Raw genomic sequence first — 26,922 nt, forward strand, 5'->3', positions numbered from 1 at the left:
GGATGTACCAGTAAAAATAACTGTCTTTTGCCTTGTGCTGCTGGGGAAGGTTTGAGTGATGCAGAATCCATGCACCGGCTGAAGGTCAAGCAACCAGGGATGTGAGCTCCAGCATCAGGTCTGTTCAGTAGGGAAGGAAGGAAAGTCTGGGCTTTGGTGACTGCCCTGGGGTACGGAAAGAGAAGGGCGCCTTTGAGAGCAAGGTATGGCTGAAACTGTTTGGGGTTTGATTATTGCTTCTGTGAAATGCAGGGTGGCTTGCATTGAGAAGAGGTCTTCAAGTGGCAGCAGATGCCTTAGGCCTTAGAAAACCCATTATATTCTGGGTCACGTCTTACCAGATCAGGACTACCTTAGTTAATGTGATGCAGAGCGCTGTACTAGTGCAAGCATAGTCTGGCGATTCTCGATTCAAAACATTTTGAGGGGATGACTTTGTCCTGCCTTCCCGTATCTGGACTGAAGCATAGAACTGGCACAAACAGGGTGTTGTGTGCTCCAGCTAATTCAGTAAAACCGCCCCTCTGCTCATGCCTGGCTCAGGTCCACTTTAACTAATGGGCTGGGCACGTGTCTAGAAGCCATGGACATAGAGCTGTGGTCTCCGAGCAAACGAGCTTTCAGAGGGAACGTCATCAGAACCACTTTGATGCATTAGTCTGCAGGTAAGAAAAAGCTTGGACATCTGGTGGCATTGCATATCCAAAAGTAAATGCTTAAAACTTGGAGCATGTTCCTCGTACGTCGCTAAGGGCCTTGGAGCCGTTGTTTGTTGGCAGCTGAGGAGTTGTTCTGTGCCGCTGTTAATTTGATATGTTTAGATTTGGTGAACAAGGTGCTGCATCTCGTGTTATTAGCCCCACACCAGCATCAGCTGCGTGGAAGAACAGGAGCTGTTTCCCTTGGACCTATACTTAACTAGGTCTTGCTTAAGCTTTCCTTTGTTTTTCATCAAGCCTAGGTAATGTCTTTCCACTTTAAGATCTGTTTTGTTTTTCTGCTGAAAGCTTTTTGCCTTCAGGATTTTATGTTCTGGCAACTAACAAAATTAAAATAGCTTTCCTCCTAAGTACTGTAAAATGTACATTCAATCTGATTTCGATGGCTCCAAGTATGCATTTCAGCACACTAATGTACGAATGGATTGAAAAAACAGCTAGCAGTAATTTTCTTTCCTTAGATTTTACTGAATGGTATCCCAAGAAGCTGCATGTTATGTGTATCGCCTTTATGTTTTACTCAAGGTCATATTAAGGTGGTGGCCTGGAAGGAAGGAGTGGATGATTTCAATAGTAAACCTGCAAAGTTGCCACAGACAGCATATGGGATGTCTTATTTTTCAAAGGTCTTTCCATCTGCTATTGGCAGACTCTCCGTTACGAAAGGGCAGTTTGTGTGAGGTACATAATACTATTTATTTCTTTTTTTTAGGTTGATCTTTTATTAGAATTCAGGTTTATCTTGACTCAGACTATTAGCGTGGGACTATTCCCCTGATAAAGAGAACACATAGAAGTTTTAAGATCTAACTGAGATACAGAGGAAGTGCACTTAAAGTTTGGGAGAGAAGGAATTTTTAGGATTGAATTCTAAAAAACAAAAGGAAGTTACCTTCTGGTGGAAGCAGAGGTGTTAAGGTGGGAATTTTTGTTTTCTTTTGGATACCTTAGTTAAGATTGAACTGCAAAACTTGAAGCTTCTAGAACCATAGGACGTCAAGGAGAATTATTGATGAAGGGTGAAGAATATCCTGTATCTGTCTGTGCTGTGTTAAATGTAGGAACTGATCTCTCCTTCTGCCTCTCGAGTCTAGAAATGCCAGAGCCATTGGAAGTAGCTGCATAACTGCCAGGCACTCAGTACCCTTCGCTACCAAAGCACATTATTTCTAGTAACAAAAAAATTGCTGCACTCACTCACCCACCCACTCACTCACCCACCCACTCACTCACCCACCCACTCACTCACCCACCCACTCACTCACCCACCCACTCACTCACCCACCCACTCACTCACCCCCATATATTTAGCATGGATTTTTATGGTGGATGGGGGTCCATGGGAAGTACGGGATCACTCAAGGTGCAAGAAGTAGCGAGACACGTGCAGGGGTGATGTGCCCAACTTACCTGAGAGGTAATGTTGACTTTTCCTTTGTTTTGAATTTCTTTTTGAGGTTGAGAGAGGCAGTCGTACAGTTTCCTTAAAACGTGCACAATCTTTTAGCCTCCTGCCTTTTGTCATCTTTCCAATCAGAAGCAGATGAGGTTGTGCATCCTTGATAAGGTGGCAGGCAGCGTGGATCCGCAGCCACGTGGAGCCTTGCTATCTGCTGCCTCTCAAGTTTTCAGCGCTTGCGTGTGCCACAGTGTGTGCTCCACACGTCTGGGTTTACTTGCAAGAACGTGTGCATGAAAACGTGAGTGTGGAAGCAAGTTTTGGCCTGTCTGACTCTGTGGAGTCCTGGGATTTGCTTTGTGGCATGGAAGATGGAAGATGGCTGGTCTGTCCAGAAAGTGTTGGATTCGCGGCAGCCTGGATGCAGCTGTTATCTTGGTCCCTCCAGCCAGGAAGCAAGTAGGAAACTACTGCTTTCATCTGCCAAAGATGACTTGTAAAATATATTAATTGATTTTTCTTCCATCAAACTGTTTTCAACATACACTCTCAGATCTAAGTGAGACAAAAATCTGATGTGTAGATGTTTTGTGCGTCTTACTGTACAGAATATGATGCAAGAAATCAGAATTTAATTTTTAGCCTGAAGTGCTACTGAAGGAGAGAAATTGTATTTTTGGACTGAGTCAGAGCTAAGACTGACTTTGCTACCGTTAATTCAGGATTTGTTAATTTACAGAACTTTGGCTTCGTCGTTTTCAAAAAGTGTTATATTACACCTTGGGCTTGATTTTTATTTACATCCCTTTAATATGGCTTGCGTACTATGTGGTATATGCTACCTCAGAGGGTGTTTTCTTTTGCCAAGGCAAAGCAAAGGGGCCATAGTAGAAGGGGAAAAAAAGAATAATCATAAATTTAGTATCTTATTACAATAAGCTTGATTGCATCTTGGTTCCTTTATAGGTTACAGAAACAGTTTTCATTTTTCATACAGAAGGCAATTGCATGAAACTTTCGCTTTCATAGTTCCTGCTTATTAGTTGCGAAGGGAATTTCTGGGTGCCGTCTTCCATGGTAACAGCCAAATGCCTCCAGAGCCAGAGGACTGCAGGATGCTGAAGGCGTTTTGCATGGAGAGAATTCAGTTTAATAAATGTAATAAGCCCATTTACCCTACCAGGCTATGTTAACTACCTGCGTATAAACTGAGCATACATAATGTTTGGGCAAAGGTTAGAGAAGCAGTTTGTAGGAAAGGCTAACTCTGGAGCACACCAAAGCAGCAGCTATTCTTATTTTAGCCCTCAGTAACACACACAATAATGGGGTTCAAGCAGTATCTGTGGTTGAGACAGTAATAACAACTATGATATAATTAACTTCAAAACCCTTTAGGAGAGAATAATTCCAAAATCTAACATTGAAAATGTTCATAGTTTCACAAGATGAGAATTACAGAAAGTTTAATTGGATATATAAACCCTCCAGTAGGGCGTACGGTGTCTGCTAAATGATGGCGTTAGGAAGAAACCAGCCCTGTGGCAGCCTGCTGCTGTCTTCTCCTGCACGATTTTTGTGCTGGCTGGCATGGGATGCCGTGATAGGAGCAATGTGGGGCTGGGATCTGGTCTGATGTAGTTGTGCTGCTCCTCTGCTGGTGGTGACGACGTCTAGAGAGGACAGCAGCTGAGATACGTTAGTGAACTTGCCTCTTCACAGGTGCTTGGTGGACCTGTGGAGAAGGATTATCATCTCTGCTGTCAGGATCAAAGCAGTAAGTCCTTTTTACTCGATTGCCACACGGGACAGTGGTTGCGAGATGGTGGGCTGAGGTTTTGTTGCCATCATGTGTGCACTTTCCAGAGCTTGACTCAAAATAGCTCTGTACACAAGTAGTTGCTCAGTCTGTGTATTTGTCAAGCTGCTGCTGAGTCAGCAAGGTTAAAGTTGTTTGTAGGATCCTCACGTACGTCTTCATGAGTAGCCACGACCATGGTGTACATAGTGCAAGAGTACAGTCATTGAGCTTGGAGGGGCCAAGATCAAAATGTTGAGAATGATGCTAAACTTCAGAAAGGACAACTTAAAAGAAAGTGAACAAGTTACTCAAAGCATCCCTAAAATTAAATTGGGAGAACATAGGAGTAGGAAAGAAAAAGGTGGTGGTGGGGGAGTGAAGCAGTTCCTTGATGTGGTCTGAAACCAATAGCGAAACATAAGAAAGCAAGCTGAGAAAAGCAGTTAAATTAGCAAGGCTGGGGATAGTTCACGCTAGCTAGATGGCAGGTTTGAGAAGCTGTTTGAGATGAAAATTTGGAAATCCAACTCCCAGGTATTAGTAATAGAGTGTATAAAGTATAATGAATATAAAAGGAAAATGGAAAGATCCAAGGTAGGCTTTGAAGAACTAACGACTATACATAGAAGATAAATAATTTACGCAAATCAGTGCCATTGTCTTGTGTGAAAATGGATCTTACTGGATGATGGGAGGTTAAAGATGGCAATTAAGGAAGAAAAGGGTACTGCTAAAAAGGGAAATTATTTCTTTGCGTCACTTTTTAACTGCTAAAAATGTTGTGGAAGACTTGGTACTAGTTTTGTGCCCAGTCTTTCTAAATATAAAAGATAAGCAAATTTCAGAAATTGAGGTCTTGGCAAAAGCAGATTTGGAATAAGCTATTAATCTGAAAAGCATTAAGTGAACAGATCCCAATAGTATGGTATGTTACGTAAAACATAACTGAGCTTCCGGCAAAAGTAAGGGATTTTTCATTAAAAAGAGCCACTTTTTTCAGAAGAAAGTTCTTTATATAGCTCATACTCTGGTTGAAACAAAATTTACTGAAAAAATAACAGAATACCTGAAAGATCATGTTCTCCTAGGGTCCAAATTTTGGTGGATACTGCAAAGGAAAACTGTTCTAATAGTTGCTTGAAATGCCCAAGTCTGAGAATGGGCTTAGAATTTGCGCAGTTTCCAGAAGGTCTCCGAAAACTTTCTGTACTGAGGCTGCTAAAGAAGCTGAGTAGATGTGTGAATAGAGCAAAAACATTCTTATAAAGAAGAAACTGATTTAGTTTTGGATTTGGATTGATTTAGGATTTAATTCGGTCTCAAGCCAGTAGACACCATGCAAATCATTGAAGGGAAGGACAGATATCTCTCATCTGATAGATCATCTGTATTCTTGCCATTTTGGTTAAAATTAGTTTTGGTGTTCAGTGGATCTTGTATCTGGTCTGTCAGTCTGAGAGATGCAGAACCAGCGTGTTTGGCGTTGCTGGAGCTAGATGCAGAAATATTGGTACCACAGCTGTACAGTAAATAGCAGTCACCTGCAGTGCATTGCAAGCAGCAAGCCCAAAAGGACTCCGTTTCTCAGCTCTACTCTACTCTCTTTAGTTTAAAACCTTCTGTTCTACATCCTGGATTTGCGAAACTTGATGCCAAGGAGTTGAGGTTTAGAGGAGAGGACTTGGTACCTTGTGATTTTAATCTTTACAGCTTTTTTCCGTTGTGCTGAAAGCAAGCCTGTAATGGCGTGCTCATTTGGATTAAGAATATATTGTCATGTGTGTTGTAATTTGTAGGAAAAGCACGGGAATTCTTGCTTTGTGGCTGACTCATGAGTACATTCCTCCACGGTAGTGGAGTTTGCTGATAATTCAGCTATTCTTTAGCTTCTTTTTAAATTTTGTAGGATTTTCTACCGCCCTGGACCTTTAATCTATGCTTCTGGTTGCACTGCTGGGCCTATTCTGTAAATGTAAAGACCTCTGTTGAAAGGGCGATATGCGATACTTTTCTTCCTTTAAGGAGACTTTACGGCAGGTATTAAAGAGCCCGTGCACTTGGGTAGGGTGATCTACAGCGATCTGTATTTAGTGCTTACTGTGAGTGATGGCCGGGCTTGTGAGGCTCAAGGCTGATCTATATTTTAAGTGGACGTTTTGACTTATCACCGTAGTTACTTAACGGGGCCCTTCATAATCCTTGTTCTAGTGGAAAAAATCTTCCTTTTTATCTAGGATTGTCTGCAGGCAATGACACCTTCAAAAATTAATACCTTCAGAAGCAAATGTAGACAGTAAGGCAGAGAGGAGCGTCCAAGCTGTGCTTGCATCCTACTTTAATTCTTCTCTTTCCCTCTGCTCCTCTCCTTGGGTCAAGTTGTGATTTTGTGTTCAGGATCACAAAGATCTGTAGCTGGGCCAGCTTGTTGCTAAAGTCTTCACACTCGGTTTTTTAATGTTTTGCCAAAATAAGGAGAATCTTTTTGAAGTACCTCTGAATCGTTCTTGCTGTTGTATATATTTCCCCATACCAATCTGCCTCTGTTCAGGTCTTTTTTCCCCAGATTATGCGATTTTTTTGAGTGTTTCTATTTCTTTTTTTTTTTTTTCCCCACTCTGTTTTTAATTTCCATCCAAAGAGATGATGAAACATTTTGCTGCTGGGATCTGTTCTCTCTTCTGGTTTGTGGGTTGTTTTTTTTTTTTTTTTTTTTCTTTTTTGGAGAGTTTACTGAGAATATTCAACATACACTTTTCTTTTGCTCTGTCTCATTCCATTACTCACAGTTATATGCCCCTGGCTAATTACACTCCTCCACTCCTTTCTTGGTGTTTGTATCCTTCATGTACTTACAGATGGTTATCAAATTCCCATCTTGCTTAGCCAGTCTGTCTAGCGCTTGCAACTTGACGGAGATTTTTATCCTTCCCAGTTCTTGCATTGCTTTGCTCATCTCTTCTCTCCAGATGGTTTGAGAGTCTTCAAACCGATGCTCTAGGCCTGCTCACACCTGGATCCTGGAGGTGATGCCTTTGCTCATGTAGCAGTTGCTTGAGGTTTTGGCCTTTTTACTGTGTTGCAAGTTCATACCAAGTTCCTCCCTAAATCTATGCTAGTGTTGCCATCTTCATATATCTCCCCACTGAATCTCTCTAATATGTTCCCTGCATGTGGGAGTTTGGAGTGAAATGAGACTCATTTTGTCTTTTTTGGCCATATTGCTGTACTCCCCAAGTCTCTTTATATTATATTTCTTGCAGAAAAGCACGAAGAAATCTATGCTAAAGGAATACTAATGTAGTGAAGTGAAACATTCAAAAGTCATTAACTTGTGTGTAACTGTGCTTCTACAACTTTTAATGTGTGCAGTATGATGAGCTTGAATGCTAGGGTGCCTCATGGTCTTCATCTTATTCCTTCAGAGCACAGATGAGGTGTTATATACGGAATGAAGCAGTTAAGCTGTAGCCATTTGTTGTTCTCACTTTTAATAGAATAAATAGTTGCCTCGTTGCTCTGTGTGGCACGTTGCCCCCTCCTTGCTCGGTCAGTTCTTGATTACCATCATTTGTGTGACACTTCAAAGTATTGTGGTGATTTGGTTGCCCTAGAGCACCGGTTCCCCTTTGGCGTATTTGTGTAAAATACAAAGTTGTGGGTGGGTGTCCAGAAAGAAAATGTGATTTCATTATGTGCCACATACACAGTAGAGTTGGGAGAAGCTGATGCAGTTTTAGCTGCTTCTTTACTATTGTCTGGGTGGCGTCCAGTTGGTATCTTCTGACCTGCATCCTCGGGCTCACGCTGAGAATGTTTAAGAAGTTTCCACCTTGAAAAGCAAACACAATTGTTTCAGGTTCCTTTATGAAAAGATACTATTCTGTCTGCAGGTCAGATGAGGACATTGCTTATGCACTGAGGTTACCTTTCTGCCCTGTAAGTTTCTGGAGAGTCTCTTGACTGTGTTTCACGGCAGACGCAGTGTCAGTAGTCATACACACAACTGAACCTGGCAGTTCTGTGGATGTACAGGGGTTCCTGGAGGGAACATTTTTGTGCTGACTTGTTTAGATACTTTGGGTTGCAAAGTAGCTTATACTTAAAAAGTGGCTTCAGTGCAATATTTTTGTCCCTGGTTTGGAATGGGCGGGCTTATTTTGGGGATGCTTTCCTTCACCACACTGTCCATGGCTGTGACTCGCGTGACAATTGCTTCAGTTTAGCTTCCAGAAGAGTTCATAGAGGACATGAGCTATTCAGTGCTGGTTTGAAATTCCTCTTGACTCTTTAAAGTTGACTGCTTTTTCTAATCTCTTTGCCGTCTCCTGCGGGACATACTCATTGCCAGAATTTCCTAGTACCATATGAGCTGTTGGTATTCTTGGCTCTGTTTTAAATGAGTCCAGCTTTCTCTGCTTGTCTGAAAGAATCAAACCATGTAGTTTTCAAAAATATTCTCAAGACCACCTCTTTTCCATCCACCTGCCCCACGGCAAAATCAGCTATATATAAATTGTTTGCTTTTTTTTTTTTGTTGTGCTTTCCTGCTTTCTCATTTTCTACCAAAGTAGCACTGTGTAGTTCTAACATTGATTTTGAAGCAGAGGCAGGAGTTTAGCTTGCAAAACTCAAAGCTGTTTTTACAAGCCATCTGGAGTGCTTAGCCTCAACCTCCTTTTGGGTTTCGTGGTCTGGAGTTTATAATATTGCCAGGACCAGATGCAGAAGTAGCAATGAGAATGTATGTTTATTTTTGAAAAACCTTCTTCTACAGTGTCTGGGCTCCCAAATACCATGTTAGTGGTGAGGTGCTAGCCAAAGCAGTGGGATTAAAGGAGGCCTTCAAATGAAGGGGCTTGAGGTCATCTGATGCACAGGAGAGAATTCCAGATACAAGAGAGAGCAGCCTGAAGAGGCGTGAGGTTGTTGGAGCAAAAGAAACGCTAAGAATCTTAAGAGCATTAGTTGGTCGGTTGCTATTGGACTTGATTTTAACCAAGCAATACTGACTCTGCATAACCTTAGCTCGTTACCAAAGTCTACCCATATTATTTCATTTATAGCTACTTTCTGTCTTAGGCTGCCTTTCTGCCCCAGTAAAAGGAGAAAGCCTTTAGCATTGGTTCAAGATGGCTGTTTAAAACTGTTAGAGTAACACTGGCCTTCTAAGGGTTAAATGAGATTGAGCTAACACCCTGTCACCTTCCCTTGAATATTGAATTGTCTTGTTGGGGGAGAGCACCTCTCTTCTAAAAATGGGAGAGCTGAACCACTGGGAGAGGCTTTTCCATATTTTCAATTTCAAAAGAGAGTGACAGCTACTGAGATTTATAAAATTTTAAAACATTCCAATTTAAAGGGCTTTAAATATTGAATACAGACAACTTCTCCATAGGCAGAGGAACCATGGAAAGAGGAAGCAGTGAAGTTTGATCCTGTTAAGGGCCAAAGGTGCTTTATTAACTTTGGAGGGACAGACAACAGTCTTGCATAAGAAAATCTGGCTTTTCTGCCAGATGGTAAATTATTATAGAGCACTAAACAGTTGCAAAAAGATCAAGTCTATAAAGCATCTGGTAGGGTAACTGACAATTCATCAGTTTTGCATGATGCATGTTGTATGTATCTCATGGGCTTGAGAGGAAAGTTATAAATCTGTCAAGCTTGAAACGGGAGAGAAGCTTGATCACATTTGCTGAAAGAAGAGAGAAATCGAGAGGCAGACCTATTCTTTAGCTGAGGTTTTTGTGTTCCTGAGAGTTACACTCCTCAATGAGGGCTGTGGAGATGCCATTCACATGACTTCTGAGCAATCTGCACTCAGGATACACCATTAGATCAGGCACTTTTGTTGTTAATGGAAGTGAATGAAAGAGGAAAAGCTCTCTGAAAGCTATTCATCCCCAATCTGGTGTGATACATACCGAAGATGTTTTCAGCACCACCTGTAAAACTTGTTCCCTGTGCTAATCTGAGAGGGTTTGACACACATCGTTAGTTTTGACACAGTAATTTCAACCCTTGGTGGTGTTTCAACCCCCCCCACCACCCCCAAGGAGAGTAGCCTCTTAAGATTCTGGCTGCTGTTGAGCCAGATGTAATGCTGCCTAAAGTGTGCTTCAGTGGGTTCGCTTCTCCAGGCTGCACAAATTAGCACCGTACACGCACAATTTAGAGACGTAATCTTCACTCTTAATCCAGGCACTTCTTCCCATTCCCGTGTGGGCCATATCTGGAGAGCTGGCTAACACTGGGCAAACGGCTTGGGGACTGAACGGAGTTTCCTGTTGGAATAGAGCTTATGCAGAATTAAAGATACAACTGTCTGTATCTGCGGTGTAAGACTTGTTAATGGTGCTTTTAGTAATTCTTTGGCGAGAGATGAATAAGGATATGGAGGGTGGAGAGCAACAAAGAGAAGTGAGTGTGTGGCTGGTACGAAGAGCCTCTTTTGCAGTATTCAAGATCTTGCTGCTGAGCTTACTTGGATTTATGCTTTCTCATTGAGATAATAAAAGCAGGATGAGATGATCAGTATTCTCTCTGCATCTAGGTTAGAACTAGGTTATTTTATAAAGTATTTTCAGATGTCTTGGCTGTAGAAGACATTGCATAAATAAATATTTCTCTGTATTGTGTGATATTATAACGTGTGAAAAGATTTACTGTGCAAATACAGTAACAGAATGGAGAAGAATCATGATCTGCTGTTTGTTAGTACGATGTGATGTAAATATTTGCCTAGGTAGACTCTCTTGAGATTTCTTGCGGGTTTCCCTGAGCACCAACATTGCTGGCATTCATTGAACACTGTTTTTGTCAGATGTAAACATGTTTGTAACATGTGATACCTCCATCAAAAGCTTTGTGGTTCTCAAAAAAAAAAAATACAGTTTATCTTCAAAAACAGCGGCAACCTGCAGAAATACCTTTCTTAGAGCAGTCTTGAATGTGTTTTTGAAATGTCTGCCAGTATGAATAGAGTGGTGGGTCATGCCACGTACAGTCTGTGCACTTGCAGATACTTTGCTTCAAGGATAGTCATGGGATCCAGAATCTTACTTATATGTGTACACCACTGAGTACCTCGTTTCACCAAGGCACTGTTGAATACTTGGGAAACCTTCAGGTCTCAAGTCCTTTGCCCTCTGCAGGCTGCTGAATCTCGGGCTGGCATCTGCCTGCATGAGGCTTTTTCACTATTAATGCTGTATTGTCAGCTTTTGGTAGCTCCTGCAGGTCAGTGAAGGAGAATCTCCTTGACTTTTGAATGACTCTTGAGCTTGCGTTGAGATGGCCAGCACTGAAACAGTGAGCCCCTGTCCTTGCTGAGCGTCTTCATTTTGAGGGAATGGAGCTTGCTGGCTCCTTTAAAATCTGTCTCAACAGGCAGACCTTGGACTTTCAGGTGAAAGCAAAATGAGTATATTGTCCTGAAAAGCTAAAGAAGGCAGACATACAGAAATGGTGGGTTTTTTTAAATGCCTGCCTTTTTTTTGGTTGGGTTTCAAGGAATTTTCTGTATCCAAGCAGACACCCAAGTTAAGCCAATTTCCAAGATAGTTTGCTTTGCTTTGGAGAAAGGATATCCAATCCTCAGTCCTTTTAGACCGTCCTCCTCTCCATTTTTGGGACGTTGAGCCTTAGGTGTTTACTTTGAGTAAAGCTTCTCTTTTTAGACGCTGTTCTTAACCTTCTACCGTGGGACTCTGGTAGCCCTGTGAACCAACGGATGATTCAGTTCAGGTTCTGTTTCTCCTGCTTGGACCCGTTGAGACTTGTCTGGTGTATACCAGCCCAGCTGGATGGGCCAACCTATGCTTAACATGTAGTTGACTGCAAGCCACCCTACATATGCAATCAAGCATGTCTCCCTTGGGCAGATGGATGAGGAAGAGTTACACAAGCTTAAGACTATTTCTTATATTGTAACATGCACCTTCAGAACTATTTGTTGTAAATAACAGCTAAAGGATGTATTAATAGCCCATAATAGAAACTGGACATGAAGATAAACTTGGAGATGGGCGTGCATTTATGCCTCATGACCCTTGAAAAGAGCTGATTGGATTTGGGGGCATCAATGTGGAGCTATGCTGCTCAAGCAGGAAAGATTGTTAAATTTCACTTTAAAAGAGTCTGTAATTATGTCTTTACACTGTAGTTTGGTTTACCAGCACTTAATCTGTGTGTCATATTTGCTCATTTTTCTTTTCATCTCTTGGTTTGCAGGAGTAAGTCTGTGTCTGTAACACTGGATGTACTGACCACTTGCCTCAGACTGAAGAGGACTTGCTCTACTTTGGAATATGGTGCCTAACTTCTGCGTCCCAGTACTCACTGTGCCAGCAGCCATCCTCTGCTGCTTGATGCTGCCTTTAGCAGGAGCAGACAGTAAGTAACATTCCATTTTTGGAAGCTTGAATACCTTGCAGAATTTCTCTCAACAAATATTAAACCTTCTTGGTTTGTACTAGAAACACCGAGGACTGGGATAACCCCTCCCAAATCTCTTATTTTCCAATGTGTGCAATGCAGATAAACAGTATGTGTGTGAAGGGGCAAAAGTACAACTAAAAAGGCTGACAAAATCTATTCAAGTGCAGGAAGAATTTCTGTAGCAGCTGCAAGATCAAAACCTGACAGTTTGATTTTTAACATGTACAGATGAGTAAAGAACATTGGGGGCGGAGGAAGAGAGAAATATTGGGGTCACAGTAATCCCTGTTACTTTATTTTCCTTGTTCTTTTACCAGCTCGTGTAATTTGTGTAGTTCTGAGACATCTCTCCTGAGTCAGCAGGTGTCTGAGAGCTGCTGGGGAAAGGGTGCAAGTTCTTACCTTCTGGTGTAGCTCTCCTACACCTGTATTTCAGCACGTTTCCGCGTGGTCGTGCTTTAAGCTGTATTCTGTCCATGCCTGTTCCCCTGACAGCCTCACAGTGCTGCTGTGACGGGCTTTGGTCAGCCCCATCCAGGCCAAGGAGAAAGCTTGTGTGTGAAACACCCTTGTGGACACGCAAGAGGAGAAACTTGGTGGCCTACTGAACATACCTTAAAGTAGGAATTTCCCATCAAATGAGCTATGCGGAGCATAGGAAACCTGGATTCTTTGCACAGTATTATTTTTCATAACTCACTTGCATGTATTTGCTCGGTTATCCCCAGGTATTTGTGTGGTCCCTTTCCCCTTTTTTTACCAGTAACCCATTTTTCAGAGATTGTCCAAATGTTTGCACGTTTGTTGTAGACTCTGGCAGCTGTGACTGCTCCGTGCCTTTGAAAGCACCCAGGGCTCCTGGGATGCTTGAGTCAGAGCAGAGAGGTGACCGTGATGCACCTCCTGAGCTGCCACCAACCATCTGCTTCTCACTCCAGCTTTAGTCACCAGGCTTATAATTAAGTTGTAGTTTTGTGAAAGTTGAAGGAGATCTTGATTCATGTTGGTAGGAGCCTGGCTGAGTGGAGGAAGCGGATTGGGGGTCCTAAATGTCCTTGATTGAAGGGGAAGGAGTAAATTTAGAGAAGCTGGAGAGGAGAGTGAAGGGGAGGGATGCGAAGGAAGATACAAGTTCACTGTTTTTGTTGTCACTAGGGATGACTTGCACAGGCAGCAGATTAGTGTGTAGTCTCTATGAGTGTGAGCTGCCCAGTTAAACTGGGGGCAGCAGCTGTTTTCTTCCTCAGCTTTCTTCCCTGGCTGCTGGTGCTGCTGGAAGATGCTTATTCAGATCACTTTGTCTACATGTTGTAGCCCATTTTGGAGTCTGACACAGAGAAGTATATGTTTAATGTTTTAAGGTGTATAAAAATCCTCCGAGGTTCATTATCTTTATCCTGGTCCCTGCAAAGGAGAGGGGGGCATCACTCCATCAGGTGTGCAGAAGCTGGTGGAGCTTGAGATGTCCTAGAACAGTTCTTGGCCCAAGGATAACTTGCAGTAGACATGGCTTGCTAAATTTGTGGAATACTTCCACGTGCTTAAATTTAACAAAACTGGCTGTGTTTCACAGGCCCAGCTCCAAATATTGGTGTCTCAGATGTGCAACGCTTCTGTGTTGAGAAGCAAGCGTGTCCGTATGTACGCCTTTTTCTCTGGCGCAGACTGACTGTGAATTACTTTTTCCTAATCTGGGAAGCAGATCTGGAGGACAGCGACCTTTTAACTGCCACAGCCACCACGGATTAACCGAGGGGCTTCCTCGGATGGGAAGTGTTGCTCTGTGTATTTTAACAACTTACAGCTTTTCTATTACCTAACCCCACTGAATCTTGCCACCGACTCTGGGCAGTAGCGAGCTGTGTGAAAAGGCCTGCTCTGTGCCTCTGCAGGGAAGAAACAATCATCCCCAAACCCTGCATATTTCACGTCCTGCCCTCAGTGATGCAGAAGGGCAAGGTACGGTAGTGAGTGTTGCATTGGGAAGCCCTGGTTCAGGAGAGAAGTGAAGGGCAAGGGGAAGGTATGATAATATATGCACATTGGAGCTAGAGAAGGGATGCCGTGAAAGGAGCAACCCCCCATATGCACCCTCTTCAATTTTTGTGGTCCCCTAAGCATCCTGTTGGCCCAAAGGCAGTTTATTTGGCTGGATTCCTGATATAATATGGCTGTTCTTGGGATTTCACTGTGGTTCTTCCTTTTCCCCGTGGCAGCGCTGTGTGGAGACAGTGAAGGGATGGAGAGGCTCTGTATCTGCAAAGCATTTTCTACATTTTCCTAATTAAACGAAACGTGGTAACGGAAGCAGGGTTCTCCCTGTGTTTGAATGCATGGAGTCAGTCCCCAAAATCACTTTTTGTAGGAACGGTGAGGATGGGAGGGCAGGGAAGGAGGGCTGTGATGGGCTGTGCCGCATCCCTGGCAGCAGGCGGCCACGGGGCTCGTGGCCAGGTGCTGGGGGAGCACCCACAATCGGGGCTTCCCTACCTTCCCCGCCTGTGCTTTGGAGCTGCTGTTGTCGCAACACATTTGAGCATCGCTGCTGTAGCTTCCTGACAATTAGGCAGCTGGCAGATAGCTAGACGTTAACGCCTGAGATAAAACAGATTGAATATGTACCGCTGAGCGGAATTAGCACCGGGTGCGCACCACGATGCTTCTCCTGGAATTGAGTTCACAGGAGCTGTGAATAACGTCAGCGCTGAGGAATTGAAGGGGCATCCAGAGGTTAAATGCGTGGCAGTGTGTCAGAAAAAGAGGGGCTCTCTGGGTGCCTCCCTGCCAGCAGGACAGGAGCGGTGGTTTCCCAGCCGCTCTGGTGGGATGCGGGAGGAGAAGGTGAGCGGGAAGGGCCACGGGCGCGTGAACGGTGGATACAGAAGTGCTCATTTGGCAGAAAGCATTTTCAAATCCTCTCCAGCTTTTACAGACTGCAGTAAGAAATTATTAAATTTTCTCTGTGATCTGACTGTGTTTCTGTCAGGGTGACCCTAATTCCATTAGAGCAGCTCGGAGCCGATTCAGGATGGCTGTTTTACACTTTCTCCCTCAGCTTGCTTGTGTTGGGGTTTTTTTTTTTTTATGCACTCTGTGCTTCCCTGTCTGTCAGCTTTTGATTGTGCATGGAAAAAATGGCTTTGCAGATTTCATTTAATGTTCAGTTCAATTGTCAGCTAAAAGATGCTCTTTTCCAGCTTTTGGAAATATGTCATTTACTCTAATAAAATAAAAAACAACAACAAAAATCCCTCCTGAAAACAAAATGCAGAGAAAACAGGAAAAAAATCAATACTGTCATCAGAAATCATCAGCAATATGTTTCGTGTTTGGCTTGGTTTTTTAAAAATTAGGCTTTGTTTTTGAAGTCCTGGGCACAGCTTCCATGAGCCAAAGGAAGAGACTAAGTGACCCATCCAAAGTCTTTTCTACCCAAAATATATCTTGGTTTGTCTTGCACAGAATTTCAAAGGGCTTAAGGAAGAAAACCACTTCAAAAGTGACCTTGTAGAAGGAAAGAACTAAAGCAGTATTAGACCAACTACCTGCGAAGTGATGCGTGGTAAACAAACAATTTGCACCTTTTGATTTCCAAAGATAGAGCAAACTTGGTTTTTGCTTGAGGGGGTTGGGGGAAGCTTGTGGTAGTGAGCTGGGGCCGGAGAAGGCAGGTCTTTGCCTCTCGCCACCTCTGGTGAGCAAGGACCCTAAGTGCCCCTTGTAAAAGATACCTTTTGGATATAAAGCTATGTATGTCATACAGATTTTTAATTTTTTTTTTTTCAATCTACCATGTTTTTTGGATGCTAATTGGATTGCGGAGACACAGACATGTTAAAAAAGAAAATGGGAAGGTAAGACGTTGACACTAGGGAAGGTTGGGCAAAGGAAGAGTAGCGATGGGCTTTCTAGACAGGCAGCTCCAGGTGAGCTCAGTTTTGCCAGGGATTTTGCATTGCACCTGAAGTGCCGTCTGGAGGTTTTGGACAGAGCACCGGAGTGTTTGTTACCGCGCTTGGTTCCCCTTGTGCCCCAGCTCTGCCTTTACTGTTCTGCATTCGTGGGACCGGGGAGTAGCATGGCAGGTTTTGACTCCCCAATTCAGCTCTACCTTGTTTGCTTCGTAACCCGAATGATGCCTCAGCAACAGCCCAGTTCCAAACACAGCAGCTCCCGGGCCACCCTGCGGGACGGACTTGCTGCTGGGCAGCTCTGGAAAACAGCCGCTTTGCGGAGCTGGGCAGCAGGGTCCCGTCCCAGAAGCTGGACCAGAAGCTGCTCCACTGCTGCCTTGCATCTCTTTCTCCTTCCTGGTTGCTTTGTTTGGATGCCTGTCCCCAAACACTGCACGTGGTGATTATGGGTAGTTGGTATGATCAGATCCAGGTATTGCAGCACAGGTAAATACTAATTTTCTGCAATTCTATCTTGACTAGATTGACAAATTCCATCGTTGAAAAGAACATGTAAAATATTGGTTAGGAAAACCCCAGAAAACCCCTGTACCTGAGGCATTGGGGTTGCATCGTTAAGGGACAGGTTGAAATATTAACCACAGTTATTGAGCAGCTTGATTTTTGGTGTCCTTATGTGTCATATATATTTAGGTATAAATGGATTCTGCACTTTTCCTTAAAATATCTAAATACTGCCAGCTTGTAACTGAATATTGTAGACATTGAGGAGGAGGGATTCTGTGAGAGCAAATACCATGTATTGAGTAGACGACAGATCTTTCTCTGCATTTATAGCCCTGCCCCTTTTAGCTCCAGCACTTTTGGGAGTCATGTGAATTTGTTTGGGTAGCTACCTACAACAGGTCACAGCACTGTCATTTGTCTTGTTTTATTTATTGTTAAAGCTAACATCATTCATCAGTCAGCATCAGCTGCTAGGTCAGAGGTCCGCCTAGCCCCAAATCCCTTAGCCAGCAGTGGTCGGTACAAAGACCTATGGAGGATGTAAGGACAGCATAAATATATAGGGATCCCATCCTCGTGTCGTTGTTTGGCCTTCAGCAAGTGGTGGCTCCTGAGCCAGGGGGGTGGTGTAGTAACTTCAGACAAGCTCACTCTGGGTTTTGCTCTTGGGCAGCTCTGAGAACGCTCTCAGTCTTCAGGGAGATCCTGGGGCCACTGGTTTGCATGACGACCGCTGTGTAGGCTCTGACTTTTGCCCCCTGGTTCTGTGTTTAACCCACTCGCTGCTGCTCTGCAGGGCTAAGCAGTCTCGCTTGCCTTTGGCATCGTTCAGACTCAGCTGCGTAGCCAGAGTTACTCTCTTGCCTTCACAAGGGAGTTCCTGTGTTTAAGTGTCCATGTAAGTTATGCGGCACAGCAGCGAGCGTTGAGGGGCTGATATATTTAACACACGTTCTTTGAGAGACAGCGTGCTTGTTGGCTTGGTGATATAGAAAAACAGTAAAACTACCTGCTTAAAGTTTTATCTTTGGTGTAGATTCATGGATTTTAAGGCCAGAAATCAGATCAGTGGAGTCATCTACTCTGACCTGCATAGCACAGGCTGTATAATTTCAGTTAGTAATTTCTGCATCTACTTTTAACAGCTGTGGATGAGCTAGCACATAGCTTTTAGGAGGCTATCAAATCACAATTTGAAAACTAAATGGTAGAGAATTTACACGTCTCCTATGTGATCTGTAAAAATGACAAGTAATCATTACTTCCACACATCTGTATTTATTTCAAGCTTCGTTTATGCATTTTTTGGGTTCAGACACTGGATGTTGTAAACTGTGTCAGCGAGGCTGGAGACTCCTGCTACTTAATGCAATCTCCCTGAGAAGCAAGTTAGAGTGTAGGAGTTGGACAAAGTGAAAGTTTGTCATTTTTGTTCTAGAACAATGGATTGGTCTTGGTTTTTTCTGATCCGAGATAGTTTTTAGAGTTCTTCACTAATCTTCCAGAGTTTTCAATACGGTTTTTTAAAGTCAAGAGACCAGGACCAAGAAGAGAAGTGGCCACATCTTGGCACGGTTCAATGGCACTTTGGGCCTTTTGCCCGTAGCGTTGAGCTGGGAACGCAGTCCTCCACAATGACCTCCGAATCCCTTTCTGGGCCTCTGATTCCCAGGATGCAAACTCTTATTTCGTTAGTGTGACTGGGGTTTTTGCTCGTGAATATCTGCCCTTAAGTACATTAAAATGTGTTTTGCTGGATCCCAGCTCATTCAATCATCTCGAGTAATTCTGTACAGGCGATCTTCCCTTGCCGCTGTTAGCTGACTGCCGATCTTGGTAAAACTTACCCGTTGCTTTCCAAATCTAGTTGCAAGTTAGTTGCATTTTTTCCCAAATGTTAATCAGTTGTGACTATTTGCAGAGGCTGCTGTGAGTATTTTAAGGAGATACTTAAAACGTCCTATAGTAGTGATGGTAACATTCTTTGCAGATGGAAAGGAGTGCCAGGAAGCCGATAAAATAATATGGTTTGTCGTGCTGCTGCTTGCTAGTAGTAGAACTGACGTCAGACGGGCGAAAAGTATGAGGTCTGCTGGAGCTTTCAGCGTTTTAGCTGAGCAGTTGTGAAAAGCAATAAAGTGGTAATAGGGATGCTTTTTTTGTTTCTTTGATTATCTGTTCGTTATATTGGTGCTTCAGAATGACACTGTAATGTAAGATGATCAACTCATTTTTGTGAACAACCAAGAGTATGAAATTTGTTTGCTCAAAATGTTAGTCAATCTTTTTTGATGGTGAACATGTTTGGTTTTAAAAAGGGAAGAAAAAAAACATCTGTTCATGGATGCTTTTTCTGTGGTAAGACGTCTATCTTTATGTATCGGTAGCTGAAAAGCAGTGGTGTACTTTTAATTGAATGCTGTATTTAGTGACAATCAGTGCTTTGTCTATGCCAAACACAAATCTCATTTATTTTGTTGGTGTGAAAACACCGTAGGGTGCTTAGTCAAAGTTTTAAGTCATAGAAATGTCTTTTGCCTCACACACTTTACTGACATATGATTACTGACTTAAACCAAGGCACGTTTTATAGTGGATCGTGGCTTTTCATTTGTATATGAATTGTAGCCTGCAATGCTAGACCTTGCCCTGAATGTCGGTTACGTTTGGGCTTTCTCTCACATGGTATTATAAAGAAACAATTTCAGAACATATTCCATCTCATGTAATACAGGCTGGAATGAACTTGTAGTCCTGATGTGCTTTTTCAGATGGCCTTTCATTGCATGTTATTTCTCATTATTTCCATTTCTTTCCCAGTCATTAACAATACTTCCAGGAATGTATTTTGTAGAACTGGATGGAGACGTAGCACACCTGGTCAAAACCTAAAGGAAATGGAAACGACACCATTTCCCAGCAGAGGCTTGTGGCACCAAGAGTGACCATTCTGATTTGGTGCTCTGGATGAAGTCAAGATGTCAAGAAGAGGTTTAGACTTGGTTTGTCTCTGCTATGTGTGGTTATTCTACTTGAGCCGATACTGGGTTCTCTGAAAGCAACCATGGTCTCATAAAAAAGGCCATAATCGGTCCACTATTGGCACTGATTAATACTGCAAATTTAAAAGGAAGATCACACTCAGAGAATTCTTCTTGCTTGTTTTTGCTGCTGTTCTTGTATTTTTTTATTATTGTTATTGTAAACTCTGTCTATATGGTATGACTTTGTTGGTTCACCTCAAAGTTGAGTGATAAAAGCCCTTGCCTGTTAATTGCCATGCAGGGAGGAGATGATGATGACTCTTGAGCCTCTGTACTTAGATATCAGAGTGCAGAACACCTACATGTTTTCTTTAGATTTATTTTTAGCCAAATTCAGTTCAACTTTTAGTGCAAATGCTGTTGTGATACTTCTATTATTTTGAAAAAGGGGTTTTAAAGAGGCCAGGAAATATTCAGCAGCTTTATTTGTGTAGGTTTTTTGCCCCTGAAAAACTCCATTATGTGACCATTTAGAGTCCTGGCATTAGCACAACTGTGCCTGGCAGGTAGGATGGTTTGTTTTCAACTGCTTGTCAAACCCAGTCGATGGCTTGTGTGGAGGGTTGACATGAGCACGTGGCCAAGCTCTTGCTTTCGTTGTGGGGCCACGTGTAAGGCAGAGATGGCCCTTCCTTCGTTTTCAAACTTGAAACCGCAGTTCTCTCTTTTGAGGTAAATGTGAGAGTTGCCACACGTTGATTTCAGAAGGGGTTTCAATTTTTGATGACGACTATGTATTTTAATCCTATTTAGCATCAAACAGAAGCTTTCAGTAGTTTCAGCATGCAACCTTAAAGAATTGAACTTACCTCATCCACTCACCACATTGGAATTTATAGGGCGTTTAATAAATGGGGAAGGGGAGGGGATATGCTAGCAGGGGGAATCAGTCAAATTCGAAGAGGAAAACAGAGAAAATACTTTCATATTCCCATGGAAAGGACTGCATTGTCTTGTCCTGGCACAGTGTTCTCATTCTTGGCGTGCTGACTACAAAGAGTTTAGTGTGGGTCTCCAGAGGATGATGAGGGTAGTCCAAGAGCTGGAAAGGCTCCCTTTGCTCCTGTTTGGTATAACAGGTAATGGCCCTGGCTGTTGACTTGTCATTTATACATGCTGTGTATAGACTTCCAACATACTTTTTAATGCTCCATTACACACAGTTTCTCAGGGTTACACAAAGTTCTTTAGTTATAACCTGTTGTTTTCAGCTTTTTATGAGTTTGTTTCATGGCTGAAAAGTGCCCTGCTTGGTCTTCAGCCAAAGTTTAAGTCAGGGGGGCTGTATTTTATGAGTTGGACATTTGTTTTTTGGATCTTTCTGCAAAAATTGTCTTTGGATGCTCTTAAAAACAAAGAGAGTGGAAAAATACTTTTGTACCCTGTAAAACAAACTGTGGCCTTATTCATAGGTCTCAAGCCTAAAATGTCTGTGAAAACGTTTGACATTACTACAGATGCTTGTCAACAGTCAGGAGAAAATGGAACTTGATTTGTGGAAGGGAGTGACCCATAGAAAAATAAGCTGCTCAATAACGTAAAGGGGATTTCATGCTAAATCATCAAGTGCATGTGAGTGAAGGATGCTGTCTGAGCTTGTGTGTAACTAAATTGCCCGCATATTCATTCTGTGAATGTAGCCGGAGCTGCTCTCGTCTCAGCCTTCCGAAGACCTGGAGGTGCACAGCAGAGGCAGTTCTCCAGATCCTACAGCACACAGCCTGGAACGTGGGCAGAGAGAATTAATTCACATCGACACCGTGGAGTTTGTGTTCTAGTGCATTTGTCTATTTCTTGAGGCAATTGTGCAAATAAAGAATTTTCTTTGTTGGAGTTGCTCTGTGGTTGTACTGGAGGCCACAAGGACTTGTCTTTCTTGACGATGCCTGTTGAACCTTGATTCTGCTGTAGTAAATGCATAAAACATTTAACATATTTAACTGCCTAAGCTAGTTTTTTTTTTTTTCTGAAATGTTAAGATATGCCTCTTTTCCTATGGTTGCAGAGTTCTGTGCCTTTATTTTAGGAGCAGAGTATGATTTTTGAGGGCTTTTTACACGTTAAGACAGAATCCCTGTGAATATGTATTGTTCAGTCAGCATCTATGCACTGCTCAACGTCTTTTCAATTAGACACGCAGCCTTCTGTTGCAGATAAAGCAATTTTTTTTTTGAGGCAAATTAAGCTAAAATTTCTGGCATTGTCTTTAATCTGTAGTATGTTGTGTGAGAACAGTTCCCTGTTTAATTTTGAGGAATTTAAGAAACTCCACTTACCATATAAAGAGTAATATGTAGTATACCACATGGTGTTTTCCAGCTTATGTCAAATTTCAGAAGAGACTATGAATTATTTTGTGTTATGGTTGTTTCTGGACTGCATCAAACTCAAGGTCCATTTATCCCAGAATAGCCCCAATAATCCTCCAGCCATGGCCAACAAATGCTACATATTTTGGGGGGGGGGGGGGGGGCAAAAAGAAAGATCCCATACTCTTGCCTTTTCTCATCCCACCCAAATTTCCTACGTAAAATTAGAAATTGTTGTAAGAAGCTGGAAATTAATTATTGTTTCTGTAGAGCATTATTAATTGTAACAACTCTAAATATTGTTATATCCACATGGGCAAAGGAATAATGCCCAACATAGATTTGTCAAGGTCAGATCAATCTAATTTCCTTTCCATGACAGGATAACAGGCTTTGTGAATGGAGAAGCAGTAGATGTCATTTATCTTTAGTAAAGCTTTCAGTGCTCCCTCATGAGACTTTTTCTTGTGAAACATCTGCTCATAGGGTGGGTATTTGGCAGTTTGGTAGCATTCAGCATTTGCAGTAATGATCTCTCTGATAGAATAGAGAACATGCTTATTAAATTTGCAGGCAACAACAAGCTGGGAAGAGCTGCAAGCATGTTGGAGGACACCATTAGAATTCCAAATGATCTTTACAGATTGGAGAAACTGTCTGAAAGGATGCATGTCAATAAGGAGAAATGTGGATGGATGTTTGAAAATAGGAGTAATCAGCTACATAAATACAGAATGAGCAACAACTGCCTAGACAGCTGCTATACAGAAAAGGTCTTGCAGTGCTAATGGATCAGAAACCATACAGGAGTTAACAATGCCATGCTGTTTTGAGAGGGACAGACATCACAGTGATATGCAGAAACGAGGAGTACCATCTTGAAGACACATTAGGTAGCCTTTCTACTCTGCTTACATTGATAAGGCCTTCAATGAAACGACATCTCATCTTGAGCATCCCACTGCCAGAATGGAAAGACTAATTGAGGAGAAATCAGTCCTCCCCATCCAGTGCTAGGAGACAAAATAACGTGCTTAAACTGCATCTGGGAAGTTCAGGTCAGGCGCTGAGCAATGCTTGCTGACATGAAGGATTGTTGAGTACCGAATTGAATTTCCGGAGGAATTTCTGGAATCTCGTACACAAACACAAAGTGTTCCCTCATGTAGGTTTTGAATTGCTGGTGTTATTTTTTAAATTGAATGTTTCTTTACCTTTGTTTATGAATCAGGAAGGTACAGGCTCCCAGCCTGTCTTCTCTAGGTTACTCTGGTATTTTTATCTTGTCCTTTTTCATTCTTCTCTCAAGTGACAATCACTCTCTTCCATCTCATTTTGTAACTTTGTGTGAAAGTGTTTTCCAGGCCCTTAGTCCTCCTCAGTCCCCTTCTCTGACTTTCTACCTCTCCTTAAAAGGCGCTGATGGGGAGACTATGCCATTAAGAAAATGAGACTTAAAAACATCCTCTATATGTAGTTTCCTCATGAGCCCTTATAGGTTTGCTATCTTTTTGCCCGCATCTGTGGCACTGACTAAAGGTCTTTCAGTTGCCTGTTAGTATGCGTGGTTCAACTTCTGAAGCCATATGGTTAATTCAGCTCTGCAAATTGTAACAGGTAGTTCTGGTTTTGTCTCTTTTTATCTGCGAGTAGTTGTCTGCCCTGAGACTTTACCAAGCTGTGTGTATGTACAGAGGTCTGTGAACTCTTTACGGTTGCAGGAGCTTTGCTGCACCACGGCAGGGAGTCTTGGTGCATGTACGGTGGTTGCTGCTGTGATGCACAAGAGCCTGTCCTTGTCACAGCACCAAACCTCTCTGCTGTCCTGCAGTGCCTGGCAATTAATGAAGTTGATGTGGTTGCGCTGGACCATATAACGCAGTGCATACTGCAGTGGAGCGCGTTGGAGGGTCTGCCTGTTGGACCACCTCAGGGGAGCGATGCTCCTTGCTGTGTGGAGCAGTTCTGACCAGCAGCCTTTGGAGGATGCATCGAAACAGCTTCTGGCAGCAAAAAATGCTTTGAGGGTCGTGTAAGACCTTCTGACTAAAATCTGTCTTAATGACCATTTGTGTGTGTGAAAGGGAAAAATGTATTGAAAATGTGTGTTTGTGTAGAAAACTTTTAATGTCAACAGGAGTGGAAAGGAAGATGTGTAAGTTCTGGTTTGGTTTTTTTTTTTTCCTTCCAGTAATTATTCTTCCTATGAATAACTATGCATCAACACATGGACTTCTGTCTGGTGAATGGAGTCCCAGGACTGTATGGGATGGGAGTGCCTCATGCTTCGTGCTAAAAGATTATGGTTAATTCATTATGTATTTGTTTTGGACAAGAAAAAGCTGTTTACCGACCTAAGCTTTTCCTTTCCTGAGCTTCATATAAGAGCCTGTACTTCTTGGAAAGCTTTCTCAAAAACAGATCAGAGGAAATTTGTCTTTTTAATGAATTGATTTAAATCAAGATGCAGGCCATTACATGAGTTCCTGAATTCTGGAAACTCTAGCCATTAGGTTGGGGTGTTTTTTGAAGTCAGACTTTGGCTTCAAACTGCAATTATTTTTCACAAGACCAAGAATGAAGTCTGTTGCCTGTTATGAATAATAGAGTATGGTAATATCACAGCTATATATGCAAACTCTGCAGACTGGCAGCACAGCTGCTAAGCATTACGTTTCTAAAATATGTACAATCTTTTGTCAACAGAATTAAACCCAGGAACATTACATGGTTTGTTTCTGCATGAGGATGTTTGTAGGGAAATTTAATGATGAACTGTTCTACATTTTGACCTTTAATTTTTTTTTTTTTTTTCTGAGGCTTTGCACCTTCTAGTGAATTGGGGAGATTCTCAAATTAAGACATGTGGAATCCTAATGGCCACCCTGACATTTCCTAGGCCTGGCTGGATACCTGGGCTTGATTAGTTTTCTAATGTACCTGCTCTGCCAAGCTGGTGAGGCTCACAGACTTGGCAGCTGAGCTTTCTTTAAAGCGATTGTACTGTAAACCTCATTCCAATTAAAGGGTGATGCTGTTCTGGTAATGGAAAGTTGTTTTATTGTTCCTCTCCCCTGATATGCATGCGAGTGGAGTGTTGTAGGGAAGTGTTATCGCTGTTGTTTTTGTAGTTCATTCTTATCTTCCATCAGTCTTCATATACAAAAAAGTGAGAAATGCAGCATGCCCAGCTGTCTGAGGGTGAATGTGAATCAGCAAGATAAACCTTCAGAGGGTGTAATGGGTCTGACTACAGATGATCCTTCAGCACTCTGCTACCATTCTGTAGCCTGTGTCTTGTGTTGAACCACTGGCAGTGGGAGAAAACGGGTGGAAATACAGCGAAGAACCCCTGGCAGCCCTTCATTTTGGTGCTGAGAAGGGAATGATGCACACTCAGGCCATCTTCTTCTACTCTCCTACTACCTAGGGAGCAGAGACATCAAAGAGAACAACCCGGGAATGTGAGAAAGTAAGAAATGAGTAAATGTGAAGAATATAGTACATATCAGTTTTTCTGTCGCTTACCAGGAAAATGCTAGAACAGGCTTCAGAGTCTTGCTGCTTAAGAGAAGATGCAGGCAAGTGCTCTCCCAAAATGCCCCAGCAGCTCCTCAGGTGTTTCTGTGCTCTGTTTCTCTCACCTGCAAAAAGAAACGCCAACATTAGCAGATCATTGATTGTGTCTGTGCTGGCAGAGGGTCCCAGAACTGATTTATAGCACTTGTTCAGCTTTCAGCGGGCAGCAAATGCATTGCTTAATTATTCATGGCAGATGTATTATTGCAGGAAATTAAGACATCAAGGAAACAAGTAAAAACTATTACTGAATAGAGCTATAAACAAGGCAAGGTGGAAGGAGGTGCAGGGGGACAGCGCTGAGACGTTAAAATAACCTTGTGCTCAGGAAGGTTTCATGACTTCTGAAAATAATTGGTTAAATTCCCAAATCTTTAAGTGATCATTCATAGTACATAATTAAATATTCTGTTAGCTAACAAGTTGGGCTTAATTTGTTACATTTGTCATCTAAATTATCACATTTGTGAATGTGCGAAACCTTCCTATGGCTTCTTTCAGCATATCTACTTACGTAAAGGCACAGTTCTCTTTATGTCTTTGACTTTTCTTGAAAGCTTTGGCATTTAACTTATGCAGTTACGTTAAGGCAATCTTTGGTTTTCTGTACCAAAGAAACTGGTTTTGGGTCCTTGGGCTACTGTTCTTCCTGGAGCAGTGGTGTGGGATGCCGCTGCAGAGAGCGGGACCTGAGACTCCGTGCTGCTGGCACTGGATTTCCCTTGTCTGAAAGCAGCTGTAGACACGTGCCCAGCTCTTACCGATGGTGCTGCAGCTGTATCCGAAGATTAATTCATGTCTGTTGGTCACCTCTGCCATGAGCTTGTCCTCTAATCCGTACCTAATACCCCGTACTCACAGAGAGGCCAGAGCTGTTGGCTTTGAAGAGCACCAGCACCTTCATGCTCGTCAGATGACACTAGGAGATGTCCAGTGTTTGACCAGGCTCCTTTATGCATGGAGGGAGTTTCTCATTTACAGTTGCTCCAAGTTCCCATTAGCTTCAAACCTTGCAGATTTCATGACAGTTTTTCAAAAGTGTAGTCAGTAACTGACCGAAACTTACTGAGAAGGAAGTGGTTTAAAGAAAACCCTTTCAACTTCTCTTTTTAGAGTAGAATTATTAGCTTTATTAAAAAAAAATATAGGGAGCATCTCTAAGTTTGTGTGTAACCTCAGGCTTCCAGGACTTTCCATTTCATTACTGTTCA

The 26,922-nt window shown here is 42.5% G+C and overlaps 1 protein-coding gene across 1 annotated transcript in view; it reads left to right on the forward strand.

Moving 5' to 3' along the window:
- The first annotated feature begins 12,228 nt into the window (after nucleotides 1-12,228).
- The window catches only part of PTPRF (protein tyrosine phosphatase receptor type F), a 250,559-nt gene continuing 235,865 nt past the window's right edge, over nucleotides 12,229-26,922 (forward strand). The window contains exon 1 of the mRNA XM_074152846.1: nucleotides 12,229-12,313. Within this exon, the coding sequence (XP_074008947.1) occupies nucleotides 12,229-12,313 (85 nt within the window). The remainder of the gene's footprint in view (nucleotides 12,314-26,922) is intronic.

Source organism: Numenius arquata, chromosome 8, assembly GCF_964106895.1.
Source record: "Numenius arquata chromosome 8, bNumArq3.hap1.1, whole genome shotgun sequence".
Lineage (NCBI taxonomy): Eukaryota > Metazoa > Chordata > Aves > Charadriiformes > Scolopacidae > Numenius > Numenius arquata.